At 38.1% G+C, this 22070-nt stretch overlaps 1 protein-coding gene across 2 annotated transcripts in view; it reads left to right on the top strand.

Annotated features, from left to right (window-relative positions):
- The first annotated feature begins 6720 nt into the window (after nt 1-6720).
- Nucleotides 6721-22070, top strand: part of LOC100696415 (inactive phospholipase D5) — a 71116-nt gene continuing 55766 nt past the window's right edge. The window contains exons 1-2 of one of the 2 annotated variants that reach the window (XM_003438443.5): nt 6721-7087; nt 7386-7603. In XM_003438443.5, the coding sequence (XP_003438491.1) occupies nt 7433-7603 (171 nt within the window). In that variant the 5' untranslated portion in view covers nt 6721-7087; nt 7386-7432. Of the gene's footprint in view, nt 7088-7385; nt 7604-19531; nt 21125-22070 lie in introns of those variants that run through there. The other variant, XM_005474351.4, reaches the window with a different exon arrangement.

Genomic DNA, 22070 nt, shown 5'->3' with positions numbered 1-22070 from the left:
ATTCCAAGTTCCAGTTTGGCTTTTGCAATGCAGAGCAGTTTCCACCCCCCCACACACATTTTAACATTATGATGCTGAAATACTAATATAATATACTGATATAATAGAACAGATCTAAATGATGGGAAAATGAAAGTGAAAAAAAGAACAAGAGTTCAGATAAATAATTAGCGAGGCAAAGGGATAGAGGATCAGAGAAACAGAAACAGAGAGATGCTCATTATCTCTCTTTTGTAATCATCAGTGCATCCCACAGTAGAAGCAGGGAATAAACATTGTAGGGATTAATGTAAGATAAGTATTTTCCCATAGATGTATAACAACAAAGTCTAAGTCATTACATCAAGTGAATTGGATTTAAAACCTTTTTTTTACTTGCCGAGACCATGACTCCCCACAAGTGTGTCTTTCCAGAGACTGTGGAAGTGAGAGTGAATGGCAGAGCCCCAAGTCACAGGAGATGAGAAAGAGATTGAGAAAGATGGCAAGAGAAAGCTTTTAAGACCTACTAGAGAACTTGAGTTATTCCCATCTGATGTAGAGGCAAAAGAGACAAAAAGAGTGAAACTGCAAAATGAAAAATATGTAAAGGTCTTCATCTTCTATTCATTTAAAAAGATGAAGCTTGCCAAAACATAAATTTCTACTTTTTGTTTCTCCGAAGGGCCTTATAGAGGTATTTAATCCTCATGCTCAGGCAGGACAGAGAGTCCATTAACCTTTCCTTGTTTGGGGTTATCGCAGGACCAACCTGATATGGACCACAGTATTTAATGGTTGGTTCAAGCTGGACGTAACACAGTCTGCATAGTTTTGCATGAAATGAAAGACTGGCCTCACACTCCCCTGGACTGCAGGTGTTTAAGACTTGGAAGGAGCGATGGAGGTAAGGCGTCTGTGATCTTCAGTGCTGTTGATGGTTCAGGGGGCGTATTGATTTTGGCTGAGGGATGTTTGGCTGACTAATCTTTGGACGCCTCTGTACTGGAAAGGTCACGGAAGCTTATGGTGCAATCATTACAGAGATGAGCTTCAGGGAAATGTGTATTCACATACTGTACCACGAATATCAGGGACAGATCGTAGATTTATGTTTGAGTTATCATTTTTAGTTTAGGTTGTCATTGCAATGTCATGAGATGCAGCTCGCCCAAAATAACCTTTGAAACAGTAATAAATTTGCCTATTTTCTGACTAGAAAAAAACAATAAATAATTTGGACTTTTATAGCTTTGTGACTAAAGCTTCATCTATTATTCAACAAGCCCAGCGGAACATTTTCTCTTGCATAATGAATGTGGTTTGTGTTAATACTCCAAACAGCAATAGCATGGGTTGTTTGAGCAGATGTAGCTATTATAATTTAAAGGATGGAGAAGTAAGCCCTGCATACACTGGCTTTGAGATGTCGAGGCAGTCATCTTTTTTCACATGTGATTAAAGAACTCATTTAAAATGTATTTTATAGTCAAAGCACTGTATGTGTTACTGTCTGTTAGTTATTTTCTTCATTGGGAATAAAGCAGGAAAACCCCAAGAAATGTTTACTCCATGATTTGCTGAAACTTAATGAAGCAAATGTTTTTTATAAGCAATCTTGAGTAAATATGAGTTTCTCTGAAGGGCACATAAATTCTCTAATTTCAGAAGCTTCTTCACAGCAAATAATATGTTCATATGTTCCTCAAATGGGATGACATGCTCTTCTGATAATCAGGGTATGAAATACTGTACGAGCTTCTAAAAGCATCTCTTTGGGATAACTTGCCAGCAGCATACCCTTTATGATTTATGTTTTTATTTGCTCCTTCATATCTTGTAAGTTGTTGTGTTGTTATGAAACAGGTACTCAGTGTGAATGTGGCAATATATGGAATTGTTTCTTAGAAGAAATGCGCTTGAAACATTGAAAGTTTTATCACAGAGTGTATAAAACTCATCTCCTGCTGCCTCTTGTGTGAAGAGCACTGACTTATGGTTTTATAACCTGAGCTCTGCTTCAAGAGTGTTATGGCTAAAGCAGCGTGGTACTGACTCGATGCTGCTTTTGCACTACACCGTGTTGGATGTTATCAAGGATCACCGTGCATAAATTGGTTCTTTCTATTGTGCTGCACAGCACTATACAAAAGACAGAAATAATGTACTTAACAAGCAAAGTTTTTCGGTTAATGCTTTGTGCCTTACTGTCTTATTTTTCAACCCAGTCGCAGCCTGGGATCACTTTTGATCCACTTTAATAGAAATAAAGTGTTTCGTCAGTCAGACACCTTTGTAGTGTACCAGCTAATGTGATGCTTTTCCCCAAGGCTAAAACCTAAAAGCCTTTCAGCAAGGTGCAGTGGTTTTGTGGGCTGACTTGGCCCCTCTTCATCTGAGTTCCCTCATTAACCTCGGTGCTCAGTATTCAGCCCGCGTCTCCACCGATGGCCCCTAGCCGAGAAAAATGTGAGTGAAGAAAACAGAGCTGCAGAGGGACTGAGACTGCTTCACAAATATTTATGACTCAGCATTGTTTTAATGCAATGAGGTGTCACAAAAAAATTATCAGCCACTTGAAAATAACACAGAATGAATTCAAATATAACACAGAAATGAATGGAAGCTAGGTAGTATTAGCCTTTCATGTGTAGTAAGGGAGAGTTTTCTAAACCTCTGACATAACAGAAGAGAAGGTCAAACTTTATTGACTGTGAGGCTGCGTGATTTAATATACACCGATTTTTTTTAGGCTGCATGTCAACATTTGTGTGGACAGCCCAGGCTCCCTGCTGTAGCAACCACCAGCATGAGGTATAAGTCAAGTCAAAGTTTATTTTATAGCAAATTTTAAACAACCTCAGTTGACCAAAGTGCTGTAAAGTTTTACAAAATATACAATTACATGTGAAAGAGTCACCAAATCAAATAATAAAGATACACTAAAAGTCAAATAAAACAAGTAAATAAGACTGTGTTTGCATAATAAAAGCCAGAATACTCTGCTCAACTAGACAAAAAAGCAAGGGAGACCAAATAGGGTTTTCTAAAGTGCTTAAAATGATTGACATAGTCAACAGCTCTTATGTAAAGAGGTAAGTTGTTCCAAAGATTAAGAGCCACCACTCAAATCACTATCGCCTCTGCTTTTAAGCCTGGATCTAGGAATGTCTCAGAGGAGCTGTTTTGTAGAACTCGGTACTCTCTTAGGATTGTAGGGTTTTAAAGGTTCCATTAAGAAAGGGGTACCAAACCACCGAGACTCCTAAAAACAACTAATGAAATTTTAGACTGGATCCTGAAATGGACTGGATCCTTTATAAGGAGGCCAGTATAGGTTGAAGCGTTCACACCATTTCTGGATAAAGGATAATCTTGATGATTGGATTGGCTGTATAAAGTAATCCATGTATTGCAGTCCTTTAACGATACATCAGTTATATGAAATTAGCCTGATAACTTTCTATACAGCAATGTAGAAAACTGAGTATTCTTCAAAAGCAAATTTTATAATACACTTACTAACCCAACTGTACAGCTCTGACATATGGCTTGCTGTAAGTTCTTTTTCCAAAAAACACTCAATCTTAATTTTACTCTTTAATTATATTTCTATGGACTAAAATATAAAGTGTCTAAGGAACATCATGCAGTGCATCTTGTGGTTTAAGGATTTCTAAATAACAGATGATGCAGTGATGTCGTTATTTTTTTTATTCATGAAAGGTGTGGAAGTGCTTTCCCACCAGATCAGCAGTTAACAGTAACATTAGTTCTAACCAGGACTGAAAAATGAATGAAACTCATAACATCCATCTGGACAATGGAATTTGGGGAGTCACCAAACCTCCACTGTGTTTGGAGCTTTTTAATGGAAGTATCCAACAAATATTATGACCTGTTGTGTGATACAGACCGTCCAAGACGTTTGCAACAAAACAGCACATGTGATGGTTACTAATGATCTTCTTACGGCATCTAACAGGGGATGTGTTTCTATACTTGCTCTGCTAGGCCTCCGTCCAGCATTCAATACCACTGCTCATAACATAAAACTGAAATAACAATGCACTGCTTGTATTAAATTAAATGCTCTGCGCTGGTTTGAGTCGTATCTGTCTGATAGATTTAATAAATGGCCTGTATTTGTATAGCGCCTTTACTAGTCCCTAAGGACCCCAAAGCGCTTTACACATCCAGTCATCCACCCATTCACACACACATTCACACACTTTAGATTTAATAGATTCCAGTTTATTCATCCAAATGGCTCTGTGCTGTGACCAATACTTTCTTTTCTTATCCAATATTATTAGAAGACATCGCAAAAAAATGAACTGATATTCAGATAGTACTCGGCTACATTTGTCTATTAAGCCAGACGACAGTACATACAGGCATGTCTTCAAAACAGGCCTGGCCTATAACTTTCTTCTCCTAAATTTGGACAAACCTCAAGTTATTGTACTCTGTGCTAAAAATTTAAAAAATGTAGTGTTTAATCTGGTACACTTTGAGCTGTCGATCAGCACATATGTGCTTCAATGGACACATTAAACACATATGTAGGACTGCTCTCTGCCATCTGCACAATATTTATAAATATCCTAGAAAGAAAATTAGAAACTTCCTGTCCTGCATTTCTTTATGTTGAGGCTGGAGTATTGCAATTCATTATTAGCTTCTCTGAATTGGCTCCCTGTTAAATCAAGAATTTAAATTTCTTCTCATCACATACGATGTCTTGAAAGCACATCTTATCGTTATACCATATTGTCCCAATAGAACACTTAACTCTCAGACTGCAGGCTTACTTGTGGTTCCTAGAGTTTCTAAAAGTTGAATGAGAGCCAGGCTGCAGCTATCAGGTCCATCTCCTGTGGAACCAGCTCCTAGTTTGGATTCATGAGACAGAAATCTTCTTTTTTAAGACTAGGCTTAAAACTTTCATTTCTGAGAAAGATTAAAATTAGAGCTGGATCCAGGAGACCCTGAATCATCTACTAGTTGTTCTGCAATAGTATTAGGCTGCTGGGGAACATACCATGATACACTGAGCATTTTTTGCTCCACTCCCATCTTTCCCCTCCATGTGTATATATTAAAAATCACAAATGCATGACATTAAATTTTGTCTTCTCCATCCTAGAGTTTGTTTTTTGACCTTTCTTTCTAAGCTTTCCTTTTCTTTTTTCTCTTTCCTTTCACCCTCCACCAGTCAAGGCAGATGGCTGTCCTTCCCTGAGCCTGTTTGTGCAGGAAGTTTTTTCCTGTTGAAAGGGAGTTCTTCCTTTCCACTGTTGCCAAGTGCTCGCTCATGAAAAGCCTCTGTTTGTTGGGGTTGTCTCTCTTACACTTTAGCTTACTATAAAAAATTTTTGGAGCTGTTGTTGTGATTTGGTGCTATATAAACAAAAATGTATTAGCATGAACTAATTGTTTTAGTGTGTGAAATTCTAGTGTTTTAGTCTGTGAGTTAGCACTTTTTAGCAGAATTGGTAGTTAGTTGATAACTTAGCACTCCGCCCTCTTACAAATAACCAACATAATAGGGCCCAAAGGTTTAAAAAAATATGGAGTCAAAAACCTAATGGGTGACTTCATGGTGGCAGAATCCATCTTTTATACAATCTCTGGCTCTGACTAAGAAATAGTATTAAATCTAGACTAAACCAGTAAACATTTTCTTTGACAGCACCCTGAATTCCTCCCATGCACAAAATAAAAAAAATCTGAATACCCTCACAGCCTCATATATTTCTCCCTATTTTATTATTTATTTTTAAGTGGCACCCCAATCATATTTTCGTATAATAAGCACAGAATGCATGCGTTGTCATTCTTTGGCAGACTCCCAGCATTAACTCTAACCACAGTAATGGAAGTCAGTGCATGCAATTAAAATGAACTGTTTTCATTTCAGTGAAGCAAAGCGCTCTGGCTATCCACCACTAATCACTTCAATGTGTAGATGGTGTGTGAGACAGAACTTGCATTGCTTATATTATGGGGACCTGCCTCCCCTTTTTTGGAACAAGAAAGCAAGTTTCTGTATTGCAGCTCATTAAATTTTAGGGTGAAGACATCTATAAATTATATGAATATAGTATAGATTTAGGGGTTCAATACTAGCACGTAGGAATAACTGAAAGGAAATTAATACAAGTGAGTGCAATATTCTCCAACTGGAAGTAGAACCGATTGTGTGTGTCTGTGTGTGTGTCAGTACAGTATGCATGAGTTTTCCCAGATGCCAATTAAAGTTTTTAAGCTCTGTTGCTTCTCTGGCACAATGACACAACCAAAGGTAAGGAAAGAGAGTTACTGCAGCCTCACTGCACCACTCTGCTGTGATGCACCAAGGGGGATGTGTGTGCATATGTCTGCATGTTTGAGTGCAGTCACAGGTACATGTGTCATGAATCAGGGGAAAGATAAACAACTGATAAAAACCTGTCAATACTCAAGTGTGTGCGGTGGGAAGAAAATGAAGAAAGACAATGCAGAACTGGAGGTTTAGGCAGCAAAAGAGTGTGACACAAGGGGAGAGAGCTGACAGGTTAAAAGAAGAAAACACTGATATTTCATAGTGTGAGGGAATTACCCAAAGAAGTGGAAAGAGAAAGGATTGAAGGGATAAAAAGAGGTTTAAGATTAAGAAAAAGGCTGAATAATGTTTATTGGATAAACACAGATGTGTCTGTTCCTCCTGTTGTCAGAGTCTATTGATAACAGCGTATGCTTTACAGAGGGGTCTTTCCTCCCTCTATGACTATGAATCAGCCTCACCTCAACTCTGTCCATCCCCTCTCTTTCTACCTCTTTCTGTGTGCTTTTCAACCCCTCCTCTTCCCCTCCCTTCTCTGTTCCTCACACTCACGCTCTCACGCGGGGGATGCCTGAATCGGTGGAAGTCCTGATCAGTGTTGTCAGAGTCCCTCGTCTGCTGAGGGCAGAGCCTAAACCCAGTCTAACCCAGCTCAGCAAATATTGAAGATCTCTGCATTATCATGAGAAGGAGAAGCACTGGAAAGAGGATTTCTTGCAGCCTGTGGACATTTGCAAAAAGTGTTGAAGACAGGGACACTCTCATTTTATAACCAGAGAGGTATGGTGAGAATGAAAGCTGTTTGTTGATTATTTTGAGGAATGCAAAGCTTCAAATTGGGATTTTGTGTTTAAGTCATTACAGACATTGACAGAAGAGGATCCACCAGAGCTGAATATTTATAGCAAATCACTTTGGAAGAAAAAAAAACACATTTTTATAATTGCAGATAAATAAGTGTATTTATTTTTCAGCATGTGCAAATTGAGTTAAAATTTGAGTGTACAGGATGCAGCTGGATGAAGAGTTGTTTTAACCTATTGGCTGAGGATCAACAAGCTAATTGATTTTTTTTTAGCAGGAGTGGAAGACCACTGAACCAGTTGCCCAACCAACCAACCAGCCATGGAGTTACGAGGGACACGCGGGATAGTAGGTGGCCAGGACACAAAGGGTCAGGGGTTAGGTTTTGGCTATCCAGTCACCGGGATTCCAGCCAGCTCCATAATAACAGCCGTGCAGCAGCAGGACTACTCAGCCAGCGTCTGGCTTCGCAGGAGGGATAAACTGGAGCATGTAAGTTCTGATACTGGAGATAAGGTATTAGACATAGCTGAAAGAAGAGTGAAGTCTTAAGTAGAATTTAATAGTTAAATAGTTAAAAACATGTTGTATTTTTCATATCCACTGGGACATGTTCTCACCCTCTGACCCTTGGTTAAGCTTTTCAGAACATGTAATTTCAAAAATGGGATAAAATGGAGAAGAAATGTGTTACCACATGAATGTCTTTTGGTGTTCAACTATTACAGACTGATAAAATGAGGGTGGTGTCACTAAATTATGATAATGTTTGACTGTTTCCTATGAATGCACACCCAGATTACAGGGTGTGGCCTGGAGTGTTAACAAGAAGAGGCTTCTGTGGAAGGACTGGACAGAAAAATATACATTTATATAAATTTAAAATAAAATGTTGAGACAGTGGACTGTTTGGTAGCCATAATGCAGAGACAAAATTCAGGATACAATGCAAAGCTGAAAATCTAAATAATTAATTTATTGATGGAAATTTAATTATTTTGATAAGTGCAGCTGCTTATGTCTGATTAATAGAAATCTAAATTAAATTAATTACTTTGTTTTTTGTTATTAGCAACAAAAGGAATTTAAGTTAAGCACAATAAGCAGAGGGAAAATTGATTGTTTATTATAAGGAAATGTTCATAATGAAAACACATATAGAGCTGCTGTATGTTCATAAAATATTTGTCATGTCACATTTAAACTGTGTTGAGTAACTTCTTTTTTTGTTAACCATGCCCTCTTTCAGTACTGTAGGTTACAATGATCTACATCTAAAATGTATCCTTATAGCCCACATATGCTTGTAAAAATGAGTACAGAAAAAGGTCTAACATTAATGAATCTGCTGAGCAACCTCAACTGTAAACTACTGCTTGTATAACACATCAACTTACGTTTCTAAATTTTGCATGCTGAGGGAGATTTTGTGTTGTAAGTGAAGGAATAAGTTGAATTTTGCTTTATATCCAGCAACGCTTTTCTTTTATACCTTTGTGATGTTCAACAGTTACTTTTGTTTTCTATTAGAATTGAGTTTCTATTAGAAACATCCTCAGGAGACTCGCTGCTCCGACGTAAACTGAATCAACATTCTGTGAAGGCCTTCCAGGTGTAGAGATTTAGCGTCAAGGAAAGGAATGGAAGAGGTGTGTGAGCTGAATATTTGATGCTGCAGGGGAACAGTGCCACGTCCAGAGAACTGCTGCTAAGTCTGTCTGCATAACTAACTAGAATGATGAAGCAGCCTGTCCCCTTTCTGCACACCCACACACATCTACAGAGGCACTGAATCACACAGATACATGCACATGCATACTGTAAGTCTGTTTTTACAGGCCGGCAGAGCACACACAAAAGCACTCAGAGGCCAGCAAGTTGGCCGTCAAGCCTGAAAACAGAAAAGACATTTTGCATTTTAATACACTACCGAGCAGACATGCAGATAAACACACACTCATTCACTCTATGCATTATTCAAAGCAAATTATAGCTTGAAGGACAAAAGCAAACTTTACAGTGTACAGTGATTTTTTTTTCTGTAATTGCATAACATTAAGTCTGTGTCTTTCTAGCTACATCTAATGTACACGATGTGTTGGCAACATTTGACAGATATGATTTCTCATTCGAGTCGAGAACAAACCCATTATTGTTTTATAATGAGATTTTGTTTAACTGATGGAGCTTGACTATACATTTAAGAGCAAGAGTTTTCCTGCTGACAGCAATGACAAATGTGGTGTAAGTTCAAGGAGAGATAAGAAGTTGGATACTGAGAGCCTTAGGGACACGGAGTGCCAGTCACAGCGATGTGATTCAAGTCACATCTTCAGCATATTTTCAAACTCCAAGAAGGTTTTTTACTCATTCCAAGTGAAGTCATCAATCTAAGAAATCGGAGACTGATTACAGCCTCATGTTTTCACCTGGTCACTTTGTAACTTGGAACTTGTCCAAAAATCCACTTAAAACATATGCAAATACTGTGAAATCTGTGAACATTTTGGCACAACCCTGTCCTCAAAACAGTACCAGTGAATAACAAGACTGTTTATCATTCCTCATTGATTCATTAAAAATTGATCATGATGCTTGAATCAATAAAGAACAACCAAGAAAATTCATTTTGATCACAAGGGGAAGGATTACTATTAGAGCAGCTAACAGAGAGATGGATCAGTTCAGTATGTATGGTGAAATTTCATTCCTTGCTACGTTTTGAAAGCATGATAGTGCTGCATTTGGATTAAACATCATCTTCTGTCCTTATTTGACCAATCTCATGCAATTCATTGAACATATTTTGCTGCTCATCCAAGCGTATCAGCTTGCTCTTAGTTATTACTCGGTAGCTATGCATATGTGTTTTCTCTTACACTTCTCTTTTCCTCTTATCTGTGCTGAGTCATTGATTTTGTAACAGATGAGTTTACTGTGGTTGCTTTCATTAAATTATGCAAGTTTAAAGAGTACATTACTAAAGATGGGGTCTTGATATAGTACACAGTGGAGATACTTTTGCTTCCTATCCTGATGTAGTTTAATTTCCAACATAAAATCATGCAAATAAACAAATCATCCAGCAAATAATCTGAATGATGATCAGCTGAAGAAGGTGCATGTTGGTGCTGTATCCAGCCTTCTGCTTTGTGGATCCTCTATTGTTTGTTTATTGCCTACATGCATTTTTACATGAGTACAAAGAATTTCATACAAGAGGTCAGAATCATAGACTAAGTGGTTGAAAAATATCTTTTTTGTTTCTTGTTGTAGTAAACAGGTGTGGCTGTTCTGCATCTTGTAGTCACACTCATTCATCTATCTGGTTTCAGGTGCACATCACTGCACCTAGGGAGGTGAAATGCCATTTAAAGTTTCTCTTAAGGCAGTTACTGGATCTTCTGTGTTCACTGTGTGCTCATAAGACAGTCTTAAAGAAGATGAATCAGCAGCTGAGAGCCAGGGCAGGAGGCTAACTGTGAATGAAAGATAGCCAAACCTCCCGGAGGAATTTTAAGAACTGGCAGCTGAAAGTACAGCTGGCTCCACACGCTGATTGCATTTTCAATTTCATAGTGGCAGCGCTGATGTATAGACCCATATCTGTGGTATTATTGGTCAAACTATATGGGGCCTCGGGGACTTCTAGCCTCTTATGTAAGTTTATTTGTCATGATTCTTAATCAGTGACCCAGTGTTCTGTGTTTTGGACTTTTGAATCTTGTTAAATTCATTTTGAGTTTGAGTATTAAGCTGATTTCTGGATGTTATTATGTTGGGTTTTCTTGTTTAGTCAGTGTAGGGTCATCAGTTTATTTTTCTCTTCTCTTAGTCTAGTCTCTGGGTTTCGTTCTTTAGTGTTCTCCTGTGTTCTTACACTCACCTTTATGTTTTGTCCTTAGCGTTGTCCACGTTAGGTCTGCCATGTTTCCATGTTTGTTACTCTCTGTGTCTCTCGCCTTCTCTTTCGTATCCCAGTCATGTCTCTGTGTTCTGTCTCCCTTAGCTATTCGTTCCCATGTTCTTCTTTGTGTTTCCTCCTTGTCTCCCCTGTCTGTCATGTGCTCTCATGTTTGTTTATCCCCATCCTGGTGTCAAGCTTACATGTCCTTGTCTGAGTCTTGGTATGGGTGCTACTTGTCTCATGTGCATTGTGTTCAGTTTTGCTTTCCTCGTCTCGTTATGTGGAAATTTGTTCCTGCTGTGTTCCCATGTGTTTCCACTTCCCTGATCATCCCTCAGTGTCTATATTGTCTCAGTTTTCCTCCGTCCTTTGCCTCCTCCACCTACCCCTGTGTTTCCATGTTCCTAGTTTTCCAGGCTTCCTTGTGTTTTCCCAGTTTAGGTTTTCATGATTAGTTCCTCATTCATTTTGGTTTTCTTATTTCGTTCTGTTTTGACAATCAGCCTGAATAAATGGCTCGCCTTTTGTTAAAGTTCATTCCTGCCGTTGTCTGCATTTGGGTCCACACGGTCTGCTGCCTGCAGATTGTGACATTATTATGTTTCTTTCTTTCTTTTTTTCCTATCCCTCTCATCTGCTATTTTTGTGGGCTGGGCGAGTGAAGATGATGAAACTCAGGGAAAATATTTATTTGCCTCAAATGAATAAGAAAGTCGGATTGATTTCTCAGTGCACATTAGTCAAAGTATGAAATATTATTAGACATTATATCTTATGATGAACTTTTTTATCTGGAAGTGATGAATGATGCTGTGAATCGGCTGAAGAATGAGGGGTAGGAAGATTACACTCAGGTTTTGACACGTCCATCTATAACACAAGTTCACCCTGGAGTGGGAAATGTAGATGTAGTGACAAAGTAGAAATATTTTTAGCCGTGTGAAAATTTGTGGAAATCAATTTGAGAAGCTGTCTATGAAGTGAATAACAACTTATGATTATTTATGATAAACCTCCGGATTTAATACATAATAAATAAAGTTATATATGTGAAACATTTATACTGCTTAACTAATTTATTAGACCACCACTCAGTGTAAGGATCTGCCACAGCTGTTCTAAATCAGCAATATTTTTAATTACCAAAAATCACTTTTACATTTTTATTTCATTTGTTTATTAAGATGCCAAATTACACTTACTTGCATGTCACTAACAGAAAAAAAATAGTTTTAATAGTTAAAACTCATGCTTGATCTGACTTCTTTGAGAGTCCAGGCTCAAATTTGAGTATAAAAATGAGAATTCAGTAATTTTTAATTTATGTAATTTTGTTATTTTAAAATGTAATTTTAAGTTTAGTCTTTTAGTTAAAGATGTTTTGACTCATTTTTAAAACATTTGTATTTTCTTGTTCTTAAGAAAGGTGTTCTAATACATTTATTTTAAGCACTTGAAGGAAACCAGAGTAAAACCTATTATTTCCATTGCCTTGCAAGGTGGAACTGTTTATATACATTTCAGATACTAAATGCAGAGACACTAAACCTGTGGTCATCAAATGAGGATAATTAACTTTTTAAAAAATGTGATTAATTTGAAAGAAATAATAATCTTGGTGCATAAAACTGAGCATAATGTTAGTTCAAGCAGGCCACAGAATCAAGCTCACCTGGAAGTCCCTGCGTCCTGTTGGGAAACCTCTTATATTTATGCTGCTGCTTCTGCAAGCTGCTTTGCAACCCACCCTCCACGCCAGCTCTTCTGTTTCATGCTATTTCTGACCCAATCAATGTCTGTTGTCATTTTCTACTGTTCAGTAATGGTGCGTTGCTGTCTTTAGGTATTCCACACAGGGCATCGAGGTCCCACAACAGGGCCATACTGCCAAATAGCAATGATTAAAATTGTAATAACAATCCTGTTTCACATGCAGGTGTCCTAAGAGAAATATGATGATGCCTGTCTTACTCTTTACTATCTTTATTAGTGATGCAGGAAAGCCTTGAGTCCTTTTTTCCCTTTGTTTACAATCAGTCAAGTTAAGTGCTTAAAAGGAAGGCCTGACATTAAAACTCTGGAAGACACTGATGTAGAGAAAATGGCATGTGGTCTAATAGCTGACAAATATCTCCTTGTGTTATATTCTGTGGCACCATATCATCCAACCCTAATGGAGGTGAATGGGACTCCAGATCTTTCAAAATTCTACAGCACCTTCTTTTTAAACAAAAAGCGTGCTTTAGAAACTGTCAGCAATTTATGTAACAGACATAAATACATTCACAAAAACACAGTATTGAATCATTAGGACTCAGGAGCACATCTGCTTCCTTTAGGCGATCCTAAAAGATTTCTTGTCATCACTTTCAATCCTTAACCACCCTCAGATAAAAGGTTGCTCTCCGTGGAGAAAGTGCAGCCTCGTTAATGCTGTTGTCTCATGCGTTCATCCCCATTACTTGGTGATGACCTCGGGCAATTGTCTCTGCCTTCAAAGCAGCAAGACCTTAGTTTTTCAGTTAGAGATGGACATGTTTTCAGAATTCTGGATTCCTTTTATTTTTAATTGGTGAGTTTTATCTGACAGCAGGGGAAAAGACTCATCTTGAAGTTTGTGCTGAAACTGTTTCTTTGCGGTTAAATTCAGCCACAAAGCAGCCTCTTCATAATGCTGCTCGAAGGCTTTGATCTTTCTGTAAGATGTTCTAGTCTAATTGTTTACTCTTAAACAAAAAAAAAAGAAATTCACCAATCCACTTTCCCCTGTCAAGCAGCCACATTACATTGTAAGTAAAAATGTTGACCAGTTGATTAAAGGTGTTTGATTACAGGCAGAATACTGTAGTGGATGGAAGATAAACAGCAAAGAGAAGACAGTGAAATAAAAGACAACACATTTAAACTGCTGCAAGCGCTGATCAAAGTTAAGGAAGATTTACATTGGGATTATTTTCCTACCTAAAGATCATCAGAAATGAGGGCAAGAAGACAGATGCCTTTATATCTGTGAGAGTTGTTGTTGTAAGTGTATTCAAACTTTATAGTCAGTGTGTAGATACCTTTGGCCAGAAGCTTACTATCATCAATCACCAACACTCTTCACTGTGTTCAATACCCAGTACCAATTAAAATTGATGCTCGGGGTTCTTGGCTCCTTTTTAACAGCTTGGCACGAGTTCATCCTGATTTCACTTCAGCATCAACTTGACCTTGTGTGGAGGCTTCATGCTTAATTAAAGTTTACCTCTTGCCTGTTTACAGCTAAACTGTACAAGGCTGCAACTACTGTATAAACATAATCTACACAAACATAGTTCTATATAGTCCATAATTAAACTCGCTACCATAACAAACCTTGAAAGAACTTCAATTAAAGCTACTTTCAGCTGCTCCTATATGCACAAGAGGTCACCACAGTGGGTAGATCCACATGTTTGATTTGTCAGATAACATGCATGTTAATCACTTCTACATTATAAAGTAGGTGTTTCTGGGAGCTAGATATTTATTTTCCTAAATGGGTAGCATTCCTTGTTTACTTTGGTTGTGTTGATGGCTGGTTGTATTTCAGTGGTTTCTCTGTATTTAAACAAGCTATTTAAGGTATGTAAACCAAATTAAAACAATAATTTACTACCAATAATTGCTCATTCTCACTCTTTCATAGGTGGTTGAATTAACACAAATCTGGCTTGGTACACATACACACACACATTTATACACTCACACACGTATACCCTTAATTCACTATTCTGTTGTATAGTCCTGCCTTGTTTATTTAGTTTACTTTGACTGCTTTTTGGTTGGATGCTTATTTGCTTTTCTCTTTGAATCACATGACTTCTGTATTTGCTGTTGATTTCTTTTCCAAACCTTAGTGATGTTTGATCCTTAGTGATGCTGCGAGTGCTTGCACAGTTTGTAGACTACAGGAACAGTAGGGGGAGCTATCACCTAATATGAAAACTTCATTGTGTAAATTGATGTAGATTTTTAATTCAGAGGATTGGAGCTATAACGTTTTGGCCCACAGCACGCATCAGACTGTCAGTTTCCAGGTGTGTGATCTATATACTGCACCATGATAATGAATACCATCTGTTTCAATTCTAATTAGTTGAACGTCTCTTCAGGACCTGACAGTTTGAGGCATGCTGGCTGTCAGTTTTCTACATGTGAGCTTTAAATCTCCTTTAGTTTAACTGGCTTTTTATTTTCTTTCCTTTTTTTCTCTTTGTTTTATGACATCTCAGGGGGAGCGTGTTTCCTCTTTCTCTTTAATCACAAAATTGGCTCAGATTGCTTTAAAATATAATCAGTTAATAAATACACATTACATCAAAATTTTTAATACATGATATTTTTTTCCCAACTTTGTAATACTGCAAAAAGCCCTTCAGTATTTATACTGATTTATGTTATATATTTAGGATTTACTGTCAAGTCAATTCAAGCCTTGAATAATGTGATAGTGCAGTCAGGGACATCATAAAAAAAGATTTTGCTGTCTTCAAAGTCAGAAGAGGTCTTTTGAGGTCTTTGCCTGTTGTTATTCTTTGTTTGACAAACTGCCCTTGGCACAGACAATGAAGTGCATATCTTTGAAGGGGAAGTGACTGACTAAATGAGTAAATAAGTAAATCAATAGCATTCCTTATCATTGGAAAAAAAAGGCTGTATAATTGATTTTTTTCCCCAGATTTTTAAAGATGGAAAGAATCTCTACTACCCCCTCACAAACCACCTGCCGAGACAGAGTAATGGGGAAAATCCACTGGAAGCCATAATCATGCTTTTTCATGAATTGAACTAATTAGGCAATTAGCTGAAACTCATTAGACTCTGTTTCTGTACCACGAAGCTAAATTATTTCAGCTGTGAAAGTGTTACATGAGTACAGAGCCCTCACTGAATTGTGAAATCCACATTATCTTAAACGTCCAGAAGGATTTAAGCCTTCTATGAAACCTTTGTGCTATCATCTCTAGATCTCTTAAGAGAGAAGCTCTGCTGGTCTGTTGTAGCTCACAATGGAGATTAAAAAGAAAGCTTTCATGTTGACATTTCATAATCTAATTTGATGCTCTTTTTATCCCTCTCGACTCCACTGATTTCTAGAAATGTTTTCTGTTTAATTTCACTGGCAAACACTTCATAGCTCTTATAGTTCAAATGCCGGAGGCTCAGTAAACTCTCACGCTTCGGGAAATTTCAATACAGCAGAGCAGAGATAAGAGTGGTTACAGCTCATGAAACTACTCAAGTGCAATATCTTTGTATATGCTAGAAGGGATTAGTTTATTGGATGCTTGCTTTGACTACACTGATAATAAAGAGACTCTTAGTGTTGGAGTAACAGAACTGCTGCTCATGTTATATTCCAGCTTTAGAACTTTTCTTCTCATCAAAACTATGGTAAATATATATCTGCAACCCTGCAAATTTGTTCAAAACATATACATGAATGTATGGAGTGCATTAGGTCTGTGCGTTATTTACCTTCTTGATAATTCTTTGAGTTTTCAAACCTCCTCAGGCTATATATCTTCATTTTTTAAAATCCAGTCCCACTTGGAGCTGTGTGTTATTTAAATTGTTATGTTACCTGCAACAAATACAGTAAGCTACTGTTTATATTAATGTAACAAATCTTTTAAAAAGTTGGTGTTTTTAGGGCTTTACACACTTTTTAATAATTAATCAATCAAAATAATACAACCACACATTAATGTGCATAAGAGAGATGAACTGTCTATGGCCACATCTATAACTTTTAAAAACACAGACTGCATATAAATGATGGAAGCAGCTTCTAATAGCTTGCAAAGATGCATAGAAAGATCCATGCATTAAGTATTTCTTTTCAGGTACATTTATTGCCTCAGTAGTTTCAAGTTTTATTAAACAAAGTATAAAGAAAAAAATGACTAGCGTAAGCAAAGCTGTTAGATGTGCTTTATTAATGATGATGAATGAAACTGTGCATTGAAGTTGCATTAAAGTCGTGTAGTCGTGGCAATTCATGTTCTTTTGTTGATGAAATTCGTGTTGATCCTTATTTCTGATTTGCTGTAAACTGACTGCCCCCTGCTGGAATTTCTGTCATGTGTTCCTAATTTGTGGGACAGTGCCAGATCTAATTGCACTACTTGAGTATTATGTTTACATGGAATTTCATATCAGTGTGCAGCTGTGATATACCAGCAATATATAGGAGAGTAGTGAGTGATAAAACCAATGCAGCATCTTCCTCTTGCATTATTTGCTGCACACGCAGGCGGCATCATGTTGTCAGCTAGTACACGTTGCGCCAGCTGACACTAACAAGAGAGACGCAGCTTGACCTCTTCATGAAGTGTGGCAAAGGAAATCTGGAGCTGATACCGGAAGGCTGGATGTGAAATGACCTGAATCCGACATAAAACTGTCAATCTAAGACAAGGCCAAACAAAGTCTCCCTTGTTTTTTTTGTTGTGCGCAGTGCCAAGTCAGCTTGAAACTCACAGTTCTGCAGTGCATCCAAAACACGAAAACACACCAACTTCAGCTGATGGATGGCACCGCTGAGTGCTGATACTGCATCAGTGATGCTTGTGACAGATGCTCCAATTATTTTTGCGCGTGAAGAAAAACTGACAGATCCTGAAACTATCAGAATGTATTTAATGGAACACGGATCAGCATTTCTATAAATATTGTGTTGTTAGAATATTGTTTCAGGTGTGCTTTGCTGCTGTGATGGCCCCCTAATATGTTCCTGCTGTGGAACACAAAGACACAAAGAGACATTTTAGAGGCAAGTAAAGCTACTGTTATACAGTACTATTGAAACATTTGAAAAACTGATCAACTACAGATTATCTCTTAGAGCTTCCAACCAGCACATGCATCCTTTATCCTGCAGAAGGACAGATGAGGTCAATGCTTTATATCTGAGATCGGTTGCACTTCAGTGGTTTCTCTGTATTTAAACAAGCTATTTAAGGAATTTAAACAGCAATTATCCTAAATTAAACAATAATTTACCAACTATAATTGCACATTCTCACTCTTTCATAAGTGGTTCAAACTGAGCGTTTACGTCAAACAAGTTTTCAGTCATTTCCTCCGAGAAACACTTATTTTTGGTTTAGTCAAGAGGGCTGCCTGGATACAGAGGACAGGAAGCAGGAAACTAACAGCACCTCCTTTAGTGTTTTTAAAAGAGTTCAAGGCTTGTGCAAATAAAGCTTCTACCTCTTTATATGTGCTACAGTTACACTGTAGGCTGACTAGTCACAAGCAAGTACTTAATTGATTTTCTCCTGGTAAAAATAATTTTAAAAAAGACATTCATCTGGAGTGATGTTACACTTGCTGTCATTCGGGTCATTGTACTGTTTTTATACTTAAGGCAAGGAATCTTATAAAAGTGACTTTATTATGCAAATACCTTTTGAGGCAACATGAATATTGAACATGGTGTGAACATGAGTGTGAGTGGGTGTCTCTCTGTGTGGACTGTGACTGAGTGGGTTCCCTCTGGGTAATCTGGATTGCTCCTACAGTCCAAAGGTATGTAGTTCGTGGGCTTAGGTTAACTGGTATTACTAAAATGCCCACAGATGTGAATGTGAATGCGAATCATTGTCTGCGTTAGCCCTGCAGCAGACTGGCAGCCTTTCCTATACCCTGCTTCAACCCTGTGGCAGCTGGGGTAGAAGCAGAAGAGAATGGATTGATGGATGGATGCTCCTGAATGAGTGATTATATGGGGTGCAATTGTAGTGTTGAAGAGCTATTGTCAGTGCAAGTTATTATAACATATGGGTGGTTGTGTGGGGGGAAAAGCTGTTCTTTAGTCTGTTTGCGTGAGTATTGTATTAATCTGTATCATCAGCCTGATGGCAAAAGTTGAAACAGAGGGTAACAGGGGTGTGACGTGTCTGAAATGATGCTGCTGGTCTTCTTCCTCAGAAGATTGGTGTAGACATCTTCCAGTTGTGGGAGCTCCTTTAGTATGCAGTCTTCACCACACGGTGTAGGTCCTTCCGCTTGGCTGCTTCAGCAGCTTTAGTACCGCGTCATGATCATGTTTGTGAGGATGGTTCTGTAGAAATTCAGCACCAGTCCCTGGGGGAGATGTGCTTGAAATACTACACTTGAACAGAAAGAGTCTTGAATGACTGTAGTGAATGATATGGTTTTTATCACCCTTGTAGGCACTTGATCAAAAAGGAATAAATATTGCTTGTCCGTCAAAGGTCTGAAGGTCCATGTCAGATGGTTGGACATAGTAACTCCAACAAATTTTAATCTCTGCATACTCTCTGCTGCTTAAGATACTGTTGGGATTTGGGTTGTATTTACTTCTTTATATGACTCTTAAGTCTTGTCATCTTCTATTTAAATAATCAAGAATATGTCTAATAATAGGGATTTTAAGCTTTTGTGAGTTTCAGCTAACGATCATCATTGTAGCCTTGCATAAGACTGGTGAAAATTGCCTGGATACTGTAACAGTGTTACAGGATACTGTAACAGTGTTTGTTTATGGGCAGTAAAGCTGTTCTATCGGATAGCTAGCTGCAGGTGGACCATAAAAGACATAAAGGTAATGTATTTGTAAGGGCTTTAACAAAGAAAAATGGTCCATTGACTTTAGTGTTTTCTGCTGCATTCTCTGCTAGTCTGTTCTCATTGTTTTAAAAATGGTTTCACAGATCTTCTGACTGTTTGGCCGTTTGCTTGTTTTTCAAAATTTCAGTCTATGGTAAGTTTAACAATTGATGCCTGATAGATTCTAGACCTTAAAATATATACTCCCATCTATCGCAGGAAATCCCAGAAATGTGAGCTGTTACTAAAAGGGGATAAGCAGGAAAGGAAGGAGAGGAGGAGAGCCTGATCATCTATTTATTGTCTAATCCTCCATCTATATGGGGAGACAGAAATTGTCTGATAGTTGATCTACTATTTAGTTCTAATCACGAAGCCCTGTTTCTCTTTGTCTCTTATTTTCCTATGCCTACTGCACTGCGATGATCGCCAACTTAAGAAGCGTACTAGTACCCCCTGTTGGTTCTTCTCTGTCAGCACACAGCTGCAGGGCAGACAGACTTTAAAAGATTTACTATCTATACCCTGCATCCGAACAGGATCTGCTCTGCATTTCAATGCGCTGCCGATGTATTGCTGTTGCATACTAAGAAGTGTAAAATAGCATTACTTTGTCATATCTCTGCTTGCTGTCAGTGAACTAAACTGCACTGAGATGTCTTGAATCAATGCAATTCAGTAGCATTGGCTGTGTTTCACTAGGCTCACTGCCTGCACTTTGTTTCATGCTGTGCCTCTGCAATTCCATCATGTATTGCATTTCTGTTTTAACATCTGAACAAACTGGATTAGTATTAAAACCAATAGACCTGAAAAATCTGATTAATTACGGCAAAGAAAGAGTGGAGGAGCTCACTATCGCAATAATGCAGGGTAAGGTGAGACGATATAAGCAGGAGAGGCAAGTGGATGTACAGTGAAAAGAGAGGAGAGTCTGAACATCTATTTATTCTCTATTCCCTCCCTGTTTTGTGGGTCTGTATGGGAGAGTGGAGAAATTTGAGCTTTCTATTAGAGAGAGAGAGGGTGGTGAGACAGCACAGGGGAGGGAGAGGGAGAGTGAGAAGGAGGTGAGCGAACATGCGATATGGTGAGATGAGAGGAGGAAAGGATAGAGAAAGAAAAGTGAAGAAGGAAGCTAGAAGACAGATAGTTCAACAGATAGATAGATCTATATATAGATAGACAGATAGAGGTGTGTCCTTTTATGTTTTCATTCATGCAGTTGTAGGAGAGGATAGGAGGAGCAGCGCTTTCCCTCTCTTTCCCTCTCTTTCACTCTCTTTCACACACATATGCACGTGCACTTACAAACACCAACACATACATTTTCTCTGCCGAGAGGGATGGACTCTCCTCCCCTGTGACTCCCGGGGACCAGAGAAGGCAGCGGACTTTGCAGCTCACACACGGACACATATTCCTTCTGTCTCTTTCATCTCGCACATCCGGAAGAACACATGTGTTTCAGAGTGGACTAACAAACAGAGGGATGCATCATGAAGGTGGGCTCTCTACTATAAAATTTGTTTAATCTAAGCAGGAGTGAGTGAGTGAGTGGATCTATCTATCTATCTATCTATCTATCTATCTATCTATCTATCTATCTATCTATCTATCTATCTATCTATCTATCTGTCTATCTATCTATCTATCTATCTATCTGGTGCAACCTGTGTGCTGTATGAGAAAGTCATATGTCTCTTTGTTACTGTCAAGTGTTCTGACTGTTCTTTGGCTTCAAGTGTTGGGGGTTTTTTTCTGTGTTTTGTTTTTTTTTTACTCAGAGTGTGAAGATCAAGTCTTGAATATAGTGTGTAGCCCTCAAGGATAGTGGTGCTGTGGGATATTGTACTTTGCCTTTACTTTATACTCTTCTCTGATCTTTGTTTATAGGAAGTAGGTCAAAAAATATCTTGAAATATTGCATGTAATGTGAAGTCATCCATGCTTTGGCACTGTGCATACTCATTCACACTTAGACCTAGATACAAGGTGCTGTATTGACTTGGTCTTGTGACTATTTTATTCATTGCTGTTTTTGGCAATCAGTGGAAAATGGGTTTATAAGTGCCCTTCATTACTTTATCCATAAACTCAATGTTTTTTTCTGCATTTCTCTTTATACGAATCTTATTATATTTTGAGGCAAGTCTGTGTACGTTCCCAGTCATCCATGTTACGGTAGTCTTTGGGTTCAGAAATATAAAGAAGTCCTGTTGCCTTCTTTTCAAACACTTGAGATTTTGAGGTAACAAGGTGGGCTTTAGTAGGTGCATTCATACTGAGTGAATGGTGACGATGCAGTAAAAACAATAAAATGTGGGGGGAAAAAAGGTTTAATCCTGTATATTTTTTCTCTTATGCCTAATCAGAATCACAGAAAGTAATTGATGTCTTTTTTTGGGGATAAGATTAGCCCTCATTTAGCTACAGTTACAAAGCTACAGG

This window comes from Oreochromis niloticus, linkage group LG13, assembly GCF_001858045.2.
Source record: "Oreochromis niloticus isolate F11D_XX linkage group LG13, O_niloticus_UMD_NMBU, whole genome shotgun sequence".
NCBI classification, from domain to species: domain Eukaryota; kingdom Metazoa; phylum Chordata; class Actinopteri; order Cichliformes; family Cichlidae; genus Oreochromis; species Oreochromis niloticus.
This window is presented reverse-complemented; position numbering and strand designations above follow the sequence as displayed.